Consider the following 20660-nt stretch of genomic DNA (forward strand, 5'->3'; position numbering starts at 1 on the left):
TTTCCAGCAGCAGTTTTATGAACTCGGCCCATTGCCCCGGAGCTCCCGCAGCGCTGGTGCGGCGGTCTGCAGTGGCACTTCCACTGCGCTTGCGATCCCGAGTTCGCCGATTCCACTTCGTCTGCCGGCGCCGCGGCAGCGGCAGTAGCAGCAGCTGAGTCTGCGGGGAAAGTTCCTCAAATCGCCCTCCACCGCCGCCGCCCTCTGCCCTGCGTCCGTGTGTTCGCCGCAGTCGCTGGGCAGGTCGCGTGTGGTGGGGTAAAGTGTGCGTCCTCCCGCCTCTTCAACCGCGCCTGGCCACCGTGAAAGAGGAGGCCAAATTCCCTCTGCGGTTTTGCTCCGGTGGAGGACCACCGGCCGGTCGATACATACATGACGTGAACGCGAGCGAGCATTTTGGGGGCTGCGCCTTTAGCCGGTTGTCGGACTGCGCCGTGATCCCGGCGACAGGAGTTGGATCTCCCAGCCAGGGAGATGATCATGATGAGAGAGAGATGATGATGATGATGAGGGAGATGATGATGATGAGAGGGAGATTATAATGATGGTGAGAAGGAGATGATGCGGATATGATGAGGGAGATGATGGTGAGAGGGAGCTGATGAGAAGGGAGGGAAGAGCGGGGGATGAGAGGGAGAAGGATCGAGCAGAAGTTGAGCTGCACAGATCAGTGTCTGTTTCCACAGGGGGCGGAGCGAAGGGATTCAGTGGAGGTGGCCACACAGCAGTCACGTGGTACGAGGGAGGCTGCAGCTGGTGTCGAGAGTGGGCTGCTTTGTCCACGGCTCAATGTTTCATCATTTGGGCTCTGGACCGGTTTCGACATTCCGTGTGCCGTCAGCAGTTGTGCGTAGAACGAGGCCCCGTGTGTCTAACGGAGCTCTCCACTCCTTGTCGACAACTACCTGGCAGGTAGCTGGCATTGTTTGCGGGCAAAGCCTGGCACTGCTGATGAGACGCTGCATGTCGAAGCCACTCCTGACTTCTGCTCGTGTTGAACCAATCGATGCTGCTGCTGCTGCTTCCGTGCACTCCCGGGAGGCCTGCTGTGTCGCTGATGAGCTGTCTAAACGATGCTGCTCGTTAGTGAAGGGGCAGCGGTGGTGGAGTGGTGAGCGCTACGCGGCGCTACCAACCCGGCAACCCGAGTTCGCATTCCCGCTCTCGGCCACCAACACCCGTGACGATTATCTGAACCGGTCCGGGTCCTCCCCCTAGGTCGACTCGGCCTCAAATGAGTACGGTGTGTAAAAAGCATCGCCACTGGGGAGACAAAGGCGGCCCGGCGTGGTGCTGGCCACCCACCCCCTCGTGTGCCGTGCCGGCCTTCATAGGTGCTGTTCGCTAACAGCACTTGCCCCAGCAGTCTGTTGCAGGCTACACGGGGATCTTTGTCTTTGTGTGGAGGGGCAAGTGGCGAGGAGACGCTGCTTATGATTCTGTGCCGGGCGAACCACTCGCATCGGAGGAATCGATAGAATCGAATCGCGAACAGTATTTTAAGATCGATGCGGCGATTTTTTTTTACCGAATTTTGCAGTCGCGAAGCCCGATTCGTTTATTTTCTGAGATTCCGCGGATCGATCGGCCGTTGGAGCGGTCCGGAGGGGCGGACGCGGGGATCGAATCGCGATTCTGTCGGCGGAATTTGGATCGCCGGATCGCCAGAACGCGGCTTTGGCGGGGACTTTGGCGCGGAGATTGACTCCGCACGGAGTTGCCGCGACTGCCTCACGCTCTGCTACCACCACTACTACCACTACCACCACCACTACAACTACTACAACCACCACCACTACTACCACCACCATTACCACCACCACTACCACCACCACTACCACCGTGGCTGCTGTTCCTCCACCCGTACCGAGGGCTCGGGCAACCAGACGCTGGCTGCAGGTCACAACAACACTCACCCACGCTCGCTCACCCTCTCATCTACTCACCTACTCATCCCCTCACCCCCCCCACTCGACCTCTAGCCACTCACTTCACCTACTCACCCACGCACTCACCCACTCGCTCACTCAACCACTCACCTGCTCACTCACCTATCCACTCAATAACTCACCCACCGACACATTCACTCATCCCCTCACCCACCCACTCAACCTCGATCCACTCACACACTCGCACACTCATTCATTAACTCCACACCCATTCGCTCACTCAACCACTCACTCACTCAACCACTCACTCAACCACTCACTCACTCAACCACTCACTCAACCACTCACTCAACCACTCACTCACACTCCTTCACTCACGCACTCACACTCACTCTCCTCACCCACTCATTCACTCACTAACTTCACACCCATTCGCTCGCTCACTCACTCACTCAACCACTCACTCAACCACTCACTCAACCACACACACACACTCTCCTCACCCACTCACTCAACTACTCACTCCTTCATTCACTAACTCCACACCCATTCGCTCACTCACTCAACCACTCACTCATTCACTCACTAACTCCACACCCACTCACTCAACCACTCACTCAACTACTCACTCAACCACTCACTCAACCACTCAACCGCTCACCCACGTACTCGCTTATTTGCCCACGCACTTCACCCAAACACTCACACCCACACTCGTGAGCGTGCATGATCGTGCGGGGAGCGGCGGTGCGGTGGTTAGCGCACTGCCAACATCGATGACGAGTATCTGAACCGGCCCTGGGCCTCCCCTCTGTCTACTCAGCCTTAAATAAGTACCGAGTACGGTTTGCTTTAAGAAAACCCAACAGCATTGGGGAGACAGGTGGCTGCTGGACGTGGTTCTGGCCACCCTGGCGTGTACTCGCCAACAGGGCTTGCCCCAACAGCCTTTGTGGGCTACGCGGGGGACATTTGTCCTTGTGCTTGTCACCCACCCACTTTGCGACACCGAAGGGATTGCCATCTGAAATCTGGTACCTGTATTGTGTGTGGTGCTTTATTACAGCAGCACGCCTGCGTTTGATTTTATTTGCGAACTCCAAAAGTCAATTACCATTTGGCTGTGAAAAGCTACCAACTCTTACAGCCACATGTGAGTGGAGCGCGCCCGTGCCCGCGTCCATTCTGCGGGAAAGGTCGCGGCCACCCTCGGGTTGGCATCACCATCACTGCGCCAGCACCACCACCACCATCATCACGTTCATCACCATCACCACCATCATCACCATCATCACCATCACTGCGACAGCACCACCATCATCATCATCACCTTCATCATCACCATCACCACCATCATCACCATCATCACCTTCATCACCATCATCACCTTCATCGCATCGCCGTCTGTTTCCGTACGAGTGCAATAGTCACCCGCCAATAGCTGTAAAATGTTTCTGTAACTCGGTTTTGTGACTGTGCTAAGACCATATTCTTTGGTTCTTTCGGTAAAATTACTCTACAGAAAGAACCATAGAATATGAATTCCTGCTGTCACGAAATTTTAAAGTAAAAATTTGTGCTAAGATCAGTCTGAAAACAATCTGCCCGAGCTGACTTACACTGCGGCGTTTTTGTTATTTAACGTTGGTCTGTGCGCAATAACACTCGTTTTTGTCTCGTGTTGACACAGTTGTTTGTGTTCCAATTTCCATTTGCTTTGTCGCCTTACTCCCAAATGGTTTTGCTTTTGCCATTCAGGAGACCCAGGTGGCTGTCGCCAATGCGACTATGCTGGCCTCTTCCTGAGTTCTCGCACCTCGTTCAACAACATCGACCTGCAACCTCAAGCGTCTGAGAGACCTCGCGCCGACTGAGAAACTTGCCTGCGGGTCAAAGGTTAGGTGGTGACCCCAGGCTGGCGGCTGCACCGGCACTGCCGCCATGCTGGCGTCGGTGCAGGCTAGGCGCCGCGGGGCGCTGGACCTGGGCTCGTACTACGCGCACCTCTGCGCCCTGCAGGACTGCGCGCCGCTGCCGGCCGTGACGGCCCACCTGGCCCGCGGGGGCCTCGACCTGCACGGGGACCGCGTGCGGCTCGCCGACTGGACGCCCGTCGCCAACGCGCTGCACGTCAACCGCCACCTGAGCTTCGTGTGCGTGCGCAGCGGCGGCCGGCGCCCCGACGCAGGTGGGCTCCCCGCATAGGCGGCAGCGGTAGCACTTTCGTTGTCGCTAGGACGGCGTGGGGGTGGCGGGTGGGTGGACGGGATGGCGGCAGTGGTGACGCTAGCTCCACCCTTTGTTCGGCCCCCGACTCTGGTGTCTCTCTGTGTGCAGGATGAAAATTCACAACCCCCCTCCCCGTTCTGCTGCAGAGAGAACATGCAATGACGAATATCTGTACCAGGCCTGGGCCTCCCCTAGGTTGACTCGTAAATGAGTACCTTAGGCAGTGTGTACACATCAGTATTGGGGAGACAAATGCGGCCGACCATGCTGCCACCCCTTGTGTGTTGCATTGAGAGCTACACAGGGGATATTTGCGTTGTTGCGTAAGCGTGTGTACATTCCGTGAGAACATAGGGATGGTTGGGACCAGCCTTGAGTTCTCCATTACTCGCATCCACACACGCGCTCATAAACACACACGGGCAGGAAGACAGAGATCCCCTGTATTGCCAGAGCGCCAGCGCATGCTCGTGACACCCGGTGCGATGCCGCCGTTTGTCGTCACCGCCGCCACAGGCTCCACACGGACGCCGCCCCGGCGGGATTCCCGGCTAGCCGGCCCCGCGGGCTCCGCGGGCCCACCGCTGCACTCGCGCGACGTCACCGCCAGGTTGAGCCAGGCCCTCGGGGCCTGCCTGGCCGCCTCCCCGGCCCTCGCTCGCCTAGAGCTGACGGGCCTGCCCCTGCGGCCATCCAACCTGCTCGCCTTGGCAAAGGTGAGTTCAAGAACGAGACGTTGTCGCGGCCGATGCCGTAGACTCGAGCGGAGAACCATAGACTCGCGCGGGCACCCATGGATCTTGGCCTCGGTCTCACCCCGTCCGCTGTGAGGACTTCCCCTTGATCTTCGGGACTCACGGAGACCGCTCCCGTGCCGGTCTCGACAAGCGGCCCTCCCCCACCCTGCCCAGTCACATCAACAGCACTCGCCTGCCAACTTTCTCTTCCCAAACCCCGAGTGGCTTACCCTGCGTGATGGGTTGGACGTACGTGGTGGGTTGTTTTGTGTACGCGTGAGACAGCTGCGTCTCAGCGAGTCTGTGTGACGGAAAGGCCGTGTCCTTGTTGTTGCTGCTGCAGGGAATCGCCCAGAGTTCGTGTTTGGAGACTCTGTCCCTGGCAAACTGCCCCATGGGAGATGGCGGTTTGGAGAGTAAGTGCATTAACTCTCACAGAATGTTCCACAAATATGACGCTGTCCATTGCGCACGGAGCCATCACACACAGCGCTTATTGCGCACGGCGTCATCGCGCACGGCGTCATCGCACACAGCATCATTACGTACAGCGTCATCACGTACAGTGTCATCACACAGCATCATCATGCACAGCATCAACTCCAATGAGCATCGAGGCGACGCTCATCTACCGCCTGCAGCCCTGCAGAGCCAGCGGTGGTCATTTCACATTCCTGTGGCAGGGGCAGCTCTCTTCATCGGACAACCATACACACACACTGCATCATCACAGCATGCTCACGAGCATCCGTACTTCATGCCTCTTGAGAATGAACCCTAATCCACTGCATCTCGGCTTTCCTCCAACCTACCATGTCCAATGCTCGGCAAAGGTGTTTCCACGTCTGCTCGGCTAACCGTGTCTGTGGCACCGTGCTCTCTCCCCCCCTCCCGCCACCGTGTCTGCCTGCCGCAGCGATCTGCCGCGGTGCGAAGGGCTGCACATCGCTGGTGCGGCTCGACGTGAGCGGCTGCGGCCTCAGCTGGCGCGGAGCGGCGATGCTGTCTGACGTCATCTCGGTACAGCGGAAGGGCTCGGGCCTTGACACCCCCCCCCCCCGTGTTTGGGGGGGGGGGGGGCGGGGGGTGCCCACGGACGGAAAGGGCATGGGTGGCGGGGGCCCACCCTGCCGGTGCCCGTGTTGCTGTGGGTGTTGTTTAAACACGAAGGCCCAAAACGTTATGTGGCCAGCAACAAACAGCACTGTCAGAGGTGTGGGCATTTCGGCTGTCAAGGGTAGTGATAGGGGTAGTGATACGGGTAGCGATAAGGGTTTTGGGTAGTGATAGGGGTGGGGGAAGATGTGCGAGAAGAGAAGGGCGAGGGAGAAGGGTCGTTGCCCGCAGACTGTTAGTGTTGAATGTCGTAGAGAGGCAGGGCCCCGGGTGTCGCCTCGCTGCGCCAGTTCCTCTTGGCAGCGCGCGTCTCCGGCGAGGCCGCTCGCGTTTTAACGCCCGCCCGTTGCTCCGTGTGCGCTCGCAGCACCAGGCGCGGGCGCGGCATGGGGAGGCCTGGGCGGGCTCCCTGCGCTACGGGCGCCCCGACCTGGAGCGCATGGCCGGGCTGCGCCGCGTCAGCCTCAACCGCAACCCGCTCGTCGGAGACCGGGGGGCGGCTGCCCTGGCCCTCGCCCTGGCCGACGACCTGTGGGTCAAAGGTTAGCGCGAAACGCACGTGCTGCGCCGCCGTTGCTGCACGCGTGGCGCGAGCGGTGTGGTCTGGAGGAGCTCACCGTTGGGACGGTGTTCAGGTCTTTCACGCAATCCAGTCTGGATCGTAGGTAGGCCAGCCTGAGTGTTTCGGAAGCAAAAAGAAGGGAGGGCATGATTGTGCCTGAAAAGACCAGAAGCCTCATGTGGTGCGACAGGCCAGGTAGCTCCGCACAGCGTTACGCAGCTGATGAAGAGATAATACCGCTCAACTCATTCAGAGTGAGAACTCTGCTGTCGAACTGGAACTGGTGATAAGCACACTATCCAGCTATGGAAACCCCTCCAATCTCTCCACAACTGCTCCATCACTCATAGGGAGTGGAGGGGTGGAGTGTTTGATGATAATTCCAGGCAGGTACTTTGTTTTTTTGGGAAGATAGTAAGGCCCCACCTCTCAGTAGCACGCTCCAGGTTCAGCAGCAGAAACTCCCACCTCCTCAGAAGTGAGCAGCAATCACCAGCTCAAAAGCATACGTAACATTGTTGACCAGTAGGGAGCCATCTCTTGATTGCACCCGGGCATTGATCAGCCTCCCATTGTATCTGTACCAGATGTAAATTCCTCCGGTACAGCCATGAAAAGCTTCTTGAACTACGTGGTCAACATTTTTTAAAAATGATGTGGGGGCCAGAGGACATCCCTGTCGCATCCCAAGGTATCAGGAAACGGCTCTGACCCAGTCACGCAACTTTACCTGGGCCTGCCCACCAATATGAAGGTCTGTTTGTGAGCAGAGCTCTGGTCAGGGACTCCGAAAGCACGAATAATAACCCAGAGCCCTGGCCATGATCAGGTAAATAAAGCACAGATATAGGTCCTGATTAATTTCCCTACACCTGTGCTGTAGCAGGCGGACAGAATATGGCGTCTGCGCAGGACCGCTCCGTTCTGAAACCACACTGGGGGTCCGCAAGCCTCCCCTCAGCGCGCTGCCTGGCGGGGAAGGGTCAATGCTGCGTAATCCTTGGCAGGATTTCTCCCAGCAAAGTAACAGCACTCCACCCCAACAGTGCGTGAAGCCTCCGAGGGGGATCATTTTCGTTGTGTGTGCGCGCGCGCGCAGCTGTGGACATGCAGCAGTGCGGCGTGGGTGAGGAGGGAGCGCGCGCCGTGCTCCATCTCCTGGAGTCCAACTCGGCCCTCTCAGTTGTGGACCTGCGGGGAAACCCTCTCATTGGTACGTTGGGGGATATGCGCACCGCGACCACCACAGCCTGTTATTAAAATTGTATTACTTTGTGTTTCACCGGCGAAATGCCTCGAGATGGAACGTCTCATTTACACGGGTGTCCTCAGTGTCAATTGACACATAGCAAACACGGAATGACATGTACACACACACACACAGATCCCCCGTATAGCCTTCACAGACTGTAGGGGCAAGTGCTGTTAGCGAGCATGTACGAAGGCCAGCACCACGCCCGGCTGCCTTTGTCTCCCTGCTGCTGATGTTTATGCACTGCATCACGTACTCATATGAGACCGAGTCGATCTAGGGGAGGCCCAGCATGGTTTAAATATTCGCCACTGTTATTGGTCGTGAGCAGGAATCCATTTCAGCTACACAGTGCAGTGTCCTAACCACTACACTACCTTTCCCTATCACTCATATACAATTAAAGAAAAAGATACCCCATATAGCCTTAATTTACTTTTGGGACAAGTGCTGTTAGCGGGCACCTATGAAGGCCGGCACAGCACTTGAGGGGGTGGGTGGCCATCACCATGCCTGGCCAAAATTTGTCTCACCAGTGGCGATGTTAACACCGCACCAGGTACTCATTTGAGGCTGAGTCGATCTAGGGGAAGCCCAAGATAAGTTCAGATGGTGTTGGGAGTGAGCGGGAATCGAACTCGGGTTGCCGGGTTCGTAGCGCAGCACGCTAACCGCTACGCTACCGCTCCCCACACGCTCGCACGCACGTGAACTGCACAATCAAGCAGTGCACCGCTGTACCTGGCGAGTCTCGGAGTCGCTCGTGTGTGCGCGTCGCCTGGCTCGCGTGTTGCGTTCGTGTGCAGAGCGCGAGCTGCTGCAGGAGACCCTTGAGAAGCTGTTCATGAATTCTCGTGGAGAAACCGCAGAGGTGAGTGACGTCCTCTCTCCCTTTCCGTGCTGAAGCGTGCAGTTGCTTCTTGCCCTGATTTATATTTGATTGTCTCTGCTGTAACTTATATTTGGTAAAAACAATTCTACTAATTTATGTTTGCTTGCTTGCTGTACTTACTTTGTACGCTATTGGTTTTTGTTATTTTGTTGAGCCAGTTCAGCCACTCTGACAGATGAGATCCTACTGAAGATCTGTGAAAAAGAGCTTCATCGCTCATTGGATTCCTCCTGTAAAGATAAATAAATATTATTATTCTCAGCTGGCTCCCACTAGAGCAAACAAGCAATCATCTTCACGAGAACAACCTGGAGCTTCTGCTCCTTCCTGGACACAACCCCCATCTGCTACTCCCTGCCCCCTCCCCCCAGCTATGACCAGGCCTACCCCAACCCCTGCCACAACCCCTATCACTACCCCTATCGCTACCACTACCCCAACCCCTACCACAACCCCTACCACAACCCCTATCACTACCCCTATTGCTATCACTACCCCAACCCCTATCACTACCCCAACCCCTATCACTACCCCTATCACTATTACCACTACCCCAACCTCTACCACTACCCCAACCTCTATTGCTACCCCTATCACTACCCCTATCACTACCCCTATCACTACCCCTACTGCTACTCCCTAACCCCCCCCCCCCACCAACTATGACCAGGCCTACCCCAACCCCTCCTTAACCACTCCCCCCTGTTTTCCTAACTGTCAACACAACTGCACCACCGCTTTTAATAACAACCCCCACCCTTCATTATCTCAACCATCATCATCTCGCGGTACAATTTTATAATCGTTGCAAAAAGCGCCTTGAGAATGAAGGCCGTCGCTCCGCGAATCTGCGCGAGAGACGAGCGAGATGAGGTCCGAGTGGACCCGCGACGACGTCTCTGCTGCCGCTCCGCAGTTCGAGTGGCTCCCCCAGCCGGCGCCCAGGGTCCCGTCGCCGGTGGCGCAGAGGAAGACGCGGCTGCTGCACCTGGGCAGCCGCACGAAGGGCCGAGCCGTGATCCGCACAGGCGAGTCGTCCCGCGCGCGCCCCCCTCGCCGCGGCGCCGCCGCTCCTCGCCGTCGGGTCCGCTGCCGGCTCGAGCGCTCGGGCGATCGCTGGTGTTGGTTCTGGCTGCTCGGCTCGCCCTGTCTGTGCTTCGTGCGCGTCACAAATGGATTCTGTGCTGCCGTGAGTCTGGTAGAGGCTGCGTGGGGGATCTTTGTGTCTGCAGCTGTGGCGAGGCAGAGCAAGAATGAGAGCGGTGACGGAGGCCGACGTCACGCGCCGACTCAGGATGGCGGAAAACACGTGCCCTGGCGCTCCGCAGCCCGTGCCACACGCGCCACACACACACAGGTAACCCTCACACAGGTAACACACACACAGGTAACCCTCACACACAGGTAACCCACACACTCACAGGTTACCTTCACACACAGGTAACCCTCACACACACAGGTAACCCTCACACACAGGTAACCCTCACACACGGGTAACCCTCACAAAGGTAACCCACACTCACAGGTAACCCTCACACACACAGGTAACCCTCCCACACAGATAACCCACACACAGATAACCCTCCCACAGATAACCCACACTCACAGGTAACCCTCACACAGGTAACCCTCACACAGGTAACCCTCACACACGGGTAACCCTCCCACAGGTAACCCACACACACGAGTAACCCTCACACAGGTAACCCACACTCACGGGTAACCCTCACACAGGTAACCCTCCCACACAGATAACCCACACACAGATAACCCTCCCACAGATAACCCACACTCACAGGTAACCCTCACACTCACAGGTAACCCTCACACAGGTAACCCTCACACAGGTAACCCACACACACGAGTAACCCTCACACAGGTAACCCACACACACGAGTAACCCTCACACAGGTAACCCACACTCACGGGTAACCCTCACACAGGTAACCCTGACACAGGTAACCCTCACACACGGGTAACCCTTACACTCACAGGTAACCCACACGCACACAGGTAACCCACACACATGTAACCCTCACACAGGTAACCCACACACATGTAACCCTCACGCAGGTAAACCTCACTCACACAGGTAACCCACACACAGGTAACCCTCACACAGGTAACCCTCACGCAGGTAAACCTCACTCACACAGGTAACCCACACACAGGTAACCCTCACACAGGTAACCCACACACATGTAACCCTCACGCAGGTAAACCTCACTCACACAGGTAACCCACACACAGGTAACCCTCACACAGGTAACCCTCACACACAGATAACCCTCTCACACTCACAGGTAACCCTCTCACACACAGGTAACCCTCACACACAGATAACCCTCTCACACTCACAGGTAACCCTCTCACACACAGGTAACCCTCACACAGGTAACCCTCACTCACAGGTAACCTTCACCCACACACACAGGTAACCCACACACACACGTAGTACAGTACGATAGTGGAGTTTGCTGCCCTGGCCTGGTTTTAACACAATGCGATTTTTACCAAATTAGAGATCTAAGAATGTTTGTTATTTGATTGACATTTTACTTGAGAGCCATTCACAGGGTGTGTCCACGCATGTTGAAGACTCAACCAGACACTGACTGTGTCGTCTCATCCACCACACTGTGTTCAACCACCACAATGCAGCTCACTACAACACCCACCCACACACTCATTCACCCACTCACATAATTCACCCACCCACACTCTCATTCACGCACCCACACACTCATTCACCCACCCACACTCTAATTCACCAACCCACACTCTCATTCACCCACACACACTTTCATTCGCCCACCCACACACTCATTCGCCCACCCACACACTCATTCGCCCACCCACACACTCATTCACCAACCCACACACTCATTCACCAACCCACACTCTCATTCACCCACACACTCACTCATTCACCCACCCACACACTCATTCACCCACCCACACTCTCATTCACCAACCCACACTCTCATTCACCCACACACTCATTCACCCACCCAGACACTCATTCACCCACCCAGACACTCATTCACCAATCCACACTCTCATTCACCCACCCACACACTCATTCACCCACCCACACACTCATTTACCCACCCACACTCTCATTTACCCACACACACTCTCATTCACCCACCCACACACTCATTCACCCACCCACACACTCATTTACCCACCCACAATCTCATTCACCCACACACACTCTCATTCACCCACACACACACTCATTCACCCACCCACACTCTCATTCACCCACCCACACTCTCATTCACCCACCCACACTCTCATTCACCCACCCACACTCTCATTCACCCACACACACTCTCATTCACCCACCCACACACTCATTCACCCACCCACACTCATTCACCCACCCACACTCTCATTCACCCACCCACACTCTCATTCACCCACCCACACTCATTCACCCACCCAGACACTCATTCACCCACCCAGACACTCATTCACCAACCCACACTCTCATTCACCCACCCACACACTCATTCACCCACCCACACACTCATTTACCCACCCACACTCTCATTTACCCACACACACTCTCATTCACCCACCCACACACTCATTCACCCACCCACACACTCATTTACCCACCCACAATCTCATTCACCCACACACACTCTCATTCACCCACACACACACTCATTCACCCACCCACACTCTCATTCACCCACCCACACTCTCATTCACCCACCCACACTCTCATTCACCCACCCACACTCTCATTCACCCACACACACTCTCATTCACCCACCCACACACTCATTCACCCACCCACACTCATTCACCCACCCACACTCTCATTCACCCACCCACACTCTCATTCACCCACCCACACTCATTCACGCACCCACACACTCATTCACACACTCTCACCCACCCACCCACTCATTCACCCACCCACCCACACTCTCATTCACCCACACACACTCTCATTCACCCACACACTCATTCACACACTCTCATTCACCCACCCACTCATTCACCCACCAACACTCATTCACACACCCACACTCTCATTCACACACCCACACTCTCATTCTCCCACCCACTCATTCTCCCACCCACTCAACCACCCACCCACTCATTCACCCACCCACTCATTTACCCAGCCACTCATTCACCCACCCACTCATTCACCCACGCACTCATTCACCCACACACTCATTCACTCATTCTCCCACCCCCCCACGTCCTCACCCACCCACCCACCAAAATGAAGGTCACAACACCTCTCTCTGCTTCTTCTCTCGCACTGCTCCACTGGGTGGAATTCCCTCCTCCCATCATCGTCTCTTTCCCTCCCCCCACCTCCCAAGTTCTTCATTCAATAACAACCTCGCTCACTTCCCGTAACATCTTATCTCTTACAAGTTTAACGGAGCTGTTCGTTGCTGGCCGTTTGACGTGTGTGGCATCTGGGCCATTTTTCTAGGCCAACTGGTTTTAAAAAAGAAGCACGTGACTCTACCTAACACTGTACGTTGTAAAAAGAAAACTGACAGCGTTTGGAGATGAAATATAATAATTATTATTATTATACACGGGCTGTGTTTGGCAGTGCCGTACAGTACCATACAAACTTAGCCTGCAGTATTTACTTAAGGACTGTGTCAACATTTTTAAGACAAATTCCATGGCCCTTTGCAGCTAGGGCTTCTTAACAATAAACTGGCCAGTGCCGCTTGTCTGCTTACGAGAAGCCTCCTGGCCGTGTTTGTCTCTCCAAAGTGCATTTAAAAATATCTAATTCTTACACATCCCATCAGCACTGCTTTTTGAGAGTATGGCTCATCAGCAGCGCTGGTTGGACAAGTGACACTCTGGAGTGGTTTCGAAATTCAGCGTCTCGTAAGCGGAAGGGATTTGTGTCAAACCAGGACCGATATCTCTCAATTGAGAGAGCCTCCGAGTTTAGTTTTACTCATCAGGTCAGAAGGCTGTGTGGCTGATGGGATGTGTCGAAAAGCATATTTTCTTTGTGTTGTGGTTTTGACATCCAGTGCCACATCAGCAGAGTCGGCTTGAACCAATGCTGGTGAACTACCTGTTGTTTATCAGCAAGGACCCTCTCTGAGAGACGTGGGGTCCTAAGCTCAACGCAAAGCCCTGTAGTGAACAACAGCCGATCGTCGCTGCTGGTGTGGTTATGGAGAACATGAGCAACACAATAAATGAGCAGAGACCGGTCCGGAGTTTTGCTGCTTGCGTTGAACCAACGCCGCTGAAATTACGCACTCCCGGGAAGACGTTGCGGCTGAGGGAATGTGTAAAAACATCACCTGTACTTTGTTATGCGTAGAGACAAGCCCCGGGAAAGAGATGTCGCGCTTATTTATTTAGCCTCCATGTATTCTCCTGCGACGGCACGAGAGCGATGCTTGTTTTGCGCTGTCTGCGCGCGCGCGCGTGCCTCCCATCGTCCATTCCACGTTGGTTTATGCCGAGTGGCGGGGCGTCGCCGGTGTACCGACGCGCGGACTCCCCGCACGCTCTCGTCACTCGCGTCGTCCTTGAGGATGTGAGAAACAAAATAAACAAGCGGACGATTCATCTCCTTCCTTCCCATATCTGTCCCTCCACGTGAATAACTACGAGCGCGTTTCACACATCCCATCGGCCGTGCGGCCTTACCCCTACGCGTGTGTTTTGTTTTCGGGAGCGTTGGTTCAACGGCAGAAAAACTGGGCCGGTTTTCGACATGCGGTGTCTCATCGGCGTAGTCAGGCTTTGCTTGAACCAATGTTGGTCAACCGCTAGATGTTTACAGGCACGGACCCTGCCCTCTCCCCTAGGTATGGGTACGATGTTAATGCTCAAGTATACAATTCAATAGGACAAAAGACTCGCTAAAAATATGAACAACAAAATATATAAGCAGACAATATACCTCATTTACATATCTGTCCCTACAAAGGAATATACATACACATACATTTTTACACATCCCATCAGCCCATCCTAGCATCAATAAATTAATAAGCATTGGTTCAAACGAAACTCTAGCTGTCAGACATGTAATGTGGAGATACGACGCTTCGAGAATAATCATCGTTAGCATTTGACGCCCCCCCTGGTAGCGATGGAAGGTGTTTGTGACCTTTTGTGCCGTGCGTTGCGATCCAGGGAGAGAGATCGACGGAAGGTGGGGGGGCCTCGTCAGCGCAAGCTGTGGGGTGCAAGTGTTGCCAGAAACTGCAGGTAACACTCCACACATTCGCTGCGTGGTCAGTCGTATGGTTATGTGGGTTGGTGAGTGGGTGTGTGTGTGGTTGGGTGGGTGAGTAGTTTGGTGGGCGAGTGTGTGGTTAGGTGAGTGGTTCGGTGGGTCTCACTGCGCTACGAACACGGCGACCCGAGTTCAATACCCGCTCACGACCAAAAAAAGTGGTGAATATTTAAACTGGTCCTGGGCCTCCCCTAGGTCGACTCGGCCTCAAATGAGTAGCTGGTGCGGTGTGTAAACATCGCCACTAGGGAGACCACGGCGGCCAGGCGGCCAGGCATGGTGCTGACCACCCATCCCCTCGTGTACTGTGACGGTCTTCATAGGTGCTCGCTCACCGCACTTGCCCCAACATTCTGTCAAGACTGCATGGGGGATATTTGTCTTTGTGTGCGCATTCAGGGACAGTTGCAGGAAGAGCGCAGAGCGCGTGAAGCAGCTGAGCTTCGCGTAACGCAGGTCTGCACACACGCACAGACGTACGCACGGACTAAGCAGACGATTTGCATCCTTCACATTCGGTCCCTCCACATAGAGAAATACAAGTACCTTGTACACATCCCATCACTCACACGGCCTTCTTAGCAGCATTGTTGGTTCAACACAAGCAAAACTCTGAACAGGTTTTGACATTCACTGTCTCATCAGTAAAAGGCAAGCTTGCTTGGAACCAATGCTGGCGAACTTCCAGATGTTTATTGACGAGGACACCCCCCCCCCCTGTTAGATGTGGGTCCCAGATCGAACACAAAACTACCGTACACAGCACATAATCGCCGCGTCGTGTGGAGCATATAAGCCCTTAAAAAAATAAACATAACTCTTATCAGAATCCGAAGTTTAATTTCCGAGTAAAGGCCATCGAGCTCAGAAACTCTTTCAAGGGCGACAACATCCAAAGCAAGTTTAAGTAAATTACGCCGCAAATTGGGAAACGCACGGCAGCACCGTCACCCCCCACTGCGGACATTTGGCAGGACCCTCCTGAGAGAGAGTCTTGAGACTCGGCAAGGCTTCCTGGGTAAACGAGCGCATTAAATATAATAATCTGGGAGCGGATTGATGAAGGGTAAAATTAAGAAGAATTGTAAAAGTTTGCCCAAGTGTAACCACAAAGCCACCTGCCGCTGTTGCTGTGAACACGCTGCACAACTCATCTGAGGAGCTGGTTCCGTGAAGTTCACGCGGCGGTCGCCCTGCGCTGCGTCCTCGCGAGCAGCTGCAGCGGGAGCGATTGCGCCTCCAGGAAATCAACTCGGGCCTCGCCAGCCAGTTGCTGCTGGCCGCGCCTCCCGATAAGGGGGCCGTTGGGATGGGCCCACGCGGGAGCCGAGCGAGGTTGATAGGAGAATGGCGGCCCGAGATAATGAGCGAGGGCGTGAGCGACGCGCACGGCAAGGAGGTGTGGGACGAGCCGCTGCTCAGCGCCATGGAGGCCTCCGTGCACAAGTTCTCCAGCTTCCTGGATCTGCTCAGGGATGCCGGGTGAGTGGCCCTGATCCATCCACCACTGGCCCTGATCCATCCACCGCTGGACGAAGGCCGCCCGAAGCTGGCGGTGCGCGCACAGCGTGTCCCTGCGGCGATGCAACGCCCGCCTTACTCCGGCACGCGAGCGGGTTTCATCGTTCCGTCTCCTAGGTGGACGTACTTTCGGACGCGTTTCATTTCTTTGACCGCCGCTCTATCACTGGTCCTGACCTTTGGCCATGCTCCCTTCTGGCCGTGACGTGTGCTGTCCAAACTTCACTCCCTTCTCTCAACACCCATTCTGATGTCTCTCACCCTGCACGTGTTCTTTGATGTTTTCGCCTTTCTGTCTTTCTTTATGTCCCTCGGCATGGTCTAACCGCTGCTGGATGAGGATCAATATGATTATGAATCTACCTTGCGTATGTTCTCTCATCCACGTGTTCTTCTTTCCATCTCTGCAGGTCACAACAACACTCGCCCAGTCACTCACCAACCCCACCAACATATCCACTCAACCACTCACCCACCTACTCACACATTGGCTCTCTTACAACACTGATAACCTTGCTTATTTTAAAAAAGTAAAACGTGTTACACTGTAATCTGTCCCGCCTTTGCTTAGTGCTGTTTGTTGCTGGCCGCTTGACGTTTTGGGCCCTTTTGGTTTTGTGCTCAGCGACTGTGCGGAACAAGAACACGCACGCACACAGAACCCTCCCCCGTGGATAAATCATCGATCGCTTGTGCTCGGTGGGGGGTTGCGTGATGTCGCTGCTGTCTGTGCCAGGCTGGGTGAGCTGGCTTCCATCGCCGGCATCGACTCCTCCGACCTGCGCCCCTTTGGCTGCACCTCGTCGCTTGCCGAGGGGGCGGCCGCGCCACGCGGCCACGGCGACGCGGCTGCAGAGGTTAGCTTTGGTTGGAATGCGGCCCCTCGCCCCGGTCGATACTTCTTATTGCCGCAGGTGCGTGCGTGTTCACCGGAGAGTTCTCTTGAACAGAGATCAAAAACAGGACCCGAATTTAATTTGCTGCTCCCCTTTAATAGAAATAAAATAAAAAAAACACTTTGTAGCTGGGCTGGTAAAAGCAAAATTGGCCACGATCCCTCGGCCAATGTTACTGCTCTTATGCTGGAGGGCACGCAATGGCGGAGCCAGGATTTTCAGGTCGGGGGGGCAACCCCTCCAGTTATGAAAAATTATAGGAGTTGTTAGTAAGTAAGGACTTGTCCCTTGCTTTTTATTCGACACGTGTGCGGCGATGGCGCAGCCATCAATCGAGGGTCGAATTCGAACCGCGTTATGTGATCGGCATCGCGCTCGCTGAAGGTGTTTGCCTTCAGGGAAGTCGTGCACTGTACACGCAACTGCGCACAATTCTGAGTCACTTATAACTGCTTTGCCGTTACTTATTGCCAATTATGGACTCGGACTATGTTCCTATCATCTCATAGAGTCCCTGGCACGTAATAATATGCTACATAGTGGCAGTGGGGGTCGCAAAATGCTGATTTATTACTAATAAACCCCAATGATTCGATCAAAATTAGGGATTTCGATCGGATCATTGGGGAGGCACGTGCCACCCCACCCCGCCCACTGGCTCCTCCAGTGAGGGCACGTTCCTCCATGGTTCCCTGAGGGTGGCATGGTGTTAGAGAAAGTGGCTGCCCAATCAGAAGGTCACGAGTTCAAATCCTGGTTGGGGGAGGTTGACCCATCCCATCATCCTGACCATCAGGGTTCATAAAATAAGTACAACTTTGCGGGGAAAATTAACAATATCTGCCCTCTGGATAAATTCGCCCCCGCCATAAGAATGGGGGATTCCCACCACTGACCCTGTGGGGCTGTGAACGGAAGATGAGCACCAGTGCCTTGATGCTCATCACAACCGTTAATCGCGCTTGACTTTTTAATAACACAGCAGAGCAGCGGATTTTGTTGCACGCCCTCTCACAGTGTAGCCCCACAGCCTATAGCACTGGTGATGCATACCCCGCTGCATGTTCACGAGTGTTTGTGTGATCTGGTTTTAATTGTAATCAATGTTTTATTTGTAGATAGCCTCGTTCGTTTGTTTTAATCTCAAAACGCAGTAGAAACCCGCCCAGTTCCCCGCACGCGAGGTGCGGGACACAACAGTGGCGGCAGGGAAGGCATCCGGAACTGGCGCCAACAGTTTCCCAAGCTCTGTGGTCCTCTATTGGGACGCTTGGACAACTCTATTAATGAATATTAATGTGTGTGTGCGCGCGCGTGTGTATAGGGGAGCCTCAAATGAGTACATGGTGTGGTGTGTAAACATCACCACTAGGGAGACAAAGGCAGCCGGGTGTGGTGTTGGTCACACACCCCTCGTATGCCGTGCCGGCCTTCATCGGTGCTCCTCGCTAACGGCACTTGCTCCAACAGTCTGTTAAAGGCTACACGGCGGATCTTTGTCTTGTGCTTGTGTGTATCATTTGAGCAACAGATTCCGTGTGCTTCACAGGCCAGCGTCTCAACTCTGTAGCGAGACCTTGACACCGACCCACGCTGTGTCTGCATGCCACCTCTGTCGGCCAACACGCGGCGGCGGCGGCGGCGGCGGCGGCGGTGGCAGTGAGCCGGCGGCCCAGCGGTGGCGCGTTCGCCCCCTTTCTGCGGAGGTTTGCAGTTTCGAATCTGCCCAGGCCACCCTGGTTAATACTGCAGTGTGTAGGAACTGTGATGTACTCCATGCCCTCTGCTTCACTCAGTGGCCATTGAACACCCCCTCCCATTGCACCATTGGAAGGAGAGTAGGCCAATGTTTGCCAACGTCAGGGTCCAAATTTTCAAAAATACTGCGCAAACTGCTAAGTTGGGAAGGCGTAGCGATCGTCGCCCCCCTCCTCCTATGCTAACTTGGCAGGACCCTCCTGAACAAGAGTCTTGGCACTCCTGTAAGGCTTTTCTGCTTAAACTGAAACATATCTGCACCAAGACATTATTTTAAGAACTTGTCGAAGTCTGTAACGGTTTGGTTTTATAAAAATGTTTGATGATTTAACTCTTGATTAATTGCGTGATAATCACAACAAGTGCCCTAAACATCACAAGGTTGTACTACGGTTGGGATGAACGTTCCTGACTTAATAAGACTTCAATGTAAATAAATGTGGTTGATGATGATGCTCTGTTAACCGATTCAGTAATTTCCTTATCGCTCTTCTGTCACTACTACCACGGTGGTTCCTGTTCCCGTGAACTTGAATCGTTGATACCTCCACCCACATTGAGGACTCCGTCCACCAGACACTGTTTCATCTCATCCAGTGTTCAACCACCACATTCTGGGTCACCCACTGACACTTGCCCACTTCCAAACATACCCACTCAGCAACAATAGCTGCCATTCGCCACCGATTTGGCGGTGACGTCACCACGCCACTTGTGCCAGGCTCGGTGCACTTTGTGGCCACATTAAGTGTCGAAGGCTCGCAGCTGGCAGGAGGTCACGGGAAAGACCCAGGTGCCATGGGTTGATTGAGATGACCAGCAGAGGCACCACGTTCTCGTAAGTGACGCTCCTCTGCCCTGCATTGTTTTAGAGGGCGACTGCCTCCAGCTGCCCAGTAGCGACCTTCACGAGCCTCCTCAACACACTCACCCTTGCAGAGACAAAGGTCCCCAGAATAGCCTTGAACAGACTGTTGGAACAAGTGATGACCTCCAAACCACCACCTCCAACGCCTCCAACAGCCTCCATTCGCCACTAAATGGCGGTGACGTCAGCACAACGCTTGTGCCAGGCTCGGTGCACTTTGAAGCCCCGTGAAGTGTTGAAGGCTCATTGTGAGGCCACGGGACAGATCCAGGTTGTCCGGGTTGACTGACTGGCAGATGCTACTACCACCTGTGCTCCCCACTGTGCCACCTCGCTGCGTTTTAGACGCCCAGTTCTCCTCTCATTGTGAGCGTGGATCCTCTGTTGTTGGAGTGCGATCGCCTCCCCCTACCCAGGAAGCGTCCTTCACGAGCCTCCTCCAGAGGCCGATCTTGAGCCACCGATGACGTAATCCTTCTGGAACATTGGTGCGCGCCTAGTTCATGATCAAGTTAAGCTTTCCAATCACTTCTATCACGTCCGTATGGCCAGCGTTGAAGAGTAGACCCAATTCAGTAAGTCTACAGCTCCCTGCTAGGTGAGCTGCCAGCAGCGGCGTGCGCGGGCAATTGCAGGGCCTGCGCCTCTATAATTGTTTATCACGCGCGTGCCATGTGA

General features: G+C 54.7%; 1 protein-coding gene across 3 annotated transcripts; it reads left to right on the forward strand.

Annotated features, from left to right (window-relative positions):
• Positions 1 to 746: 746 nt before the first annotated feature.
• Positions 747 to 19567, forward strand: CEP78 (centrosomal protein 78). 3 transcript variants are annotated; one of them, XM_078612452.1, is made up of 15 exons: positions 747 to 912; positions 3648 to 4077; positions 4635 to 4834; positions 5199 to 5271; positions 5772 to 5875; positions 6339 to 6513; positions 7633 to 7746; positions 8592 to 8656; positions 9594 to 9705; positions 9910 to 10034; positions 14837 to 14911; positions 15339 to 15395; positions 16156 to 16421; positions 17197 to 17374; positions 18906 to 19567. In XM_078612452.1, exons 2-15 carry the CDS (start codon positions 3831 to 3833, stop codon positions 18924 to 18926), a joined length of 1812 nt encoding a protein of 603 aa, XP_078468578.1. In that variant the 5' UTR covers positions 747 to 912; positions 3648 to 3830; the 3' UTR covers positions 18927 to 19567. The 3 variants fall into 3 exon arrangements, with proteins under 3 accessions (XP_078468578.1, XP_078468577.1, XP_078468579.1); XM_078612451.1 differs by lacking the exon at positions 747 to 912 and adding an exon at positions 1628 to 1899; XM_078612453.1 differs by lacking the exon at positions 747 to 912 and adding an exon at positions 1629 to 1899 and having other exon boundaries at positions 17197 to 17317.
• Positions 19568 to 20660: the final 1093 nt, after the last annotated feature.

The sequence above is a fragment of the Lampetra planeri genome, chromosome 39 (assembly GCF_965212315.1).
Source record: "Lampetra planeri chromosome 39, kcLamPlan1.2.h2, whole genome shotgun sequence".
In the NCBI taxonomy this organism is placed as follows: domain Eukaryota; kingdom Metazoa; phylum Chordata; class Hyperoartia; order Petromyzontiformes; family Petromyzontidae; genus Lampetra; species Lampetra planeri.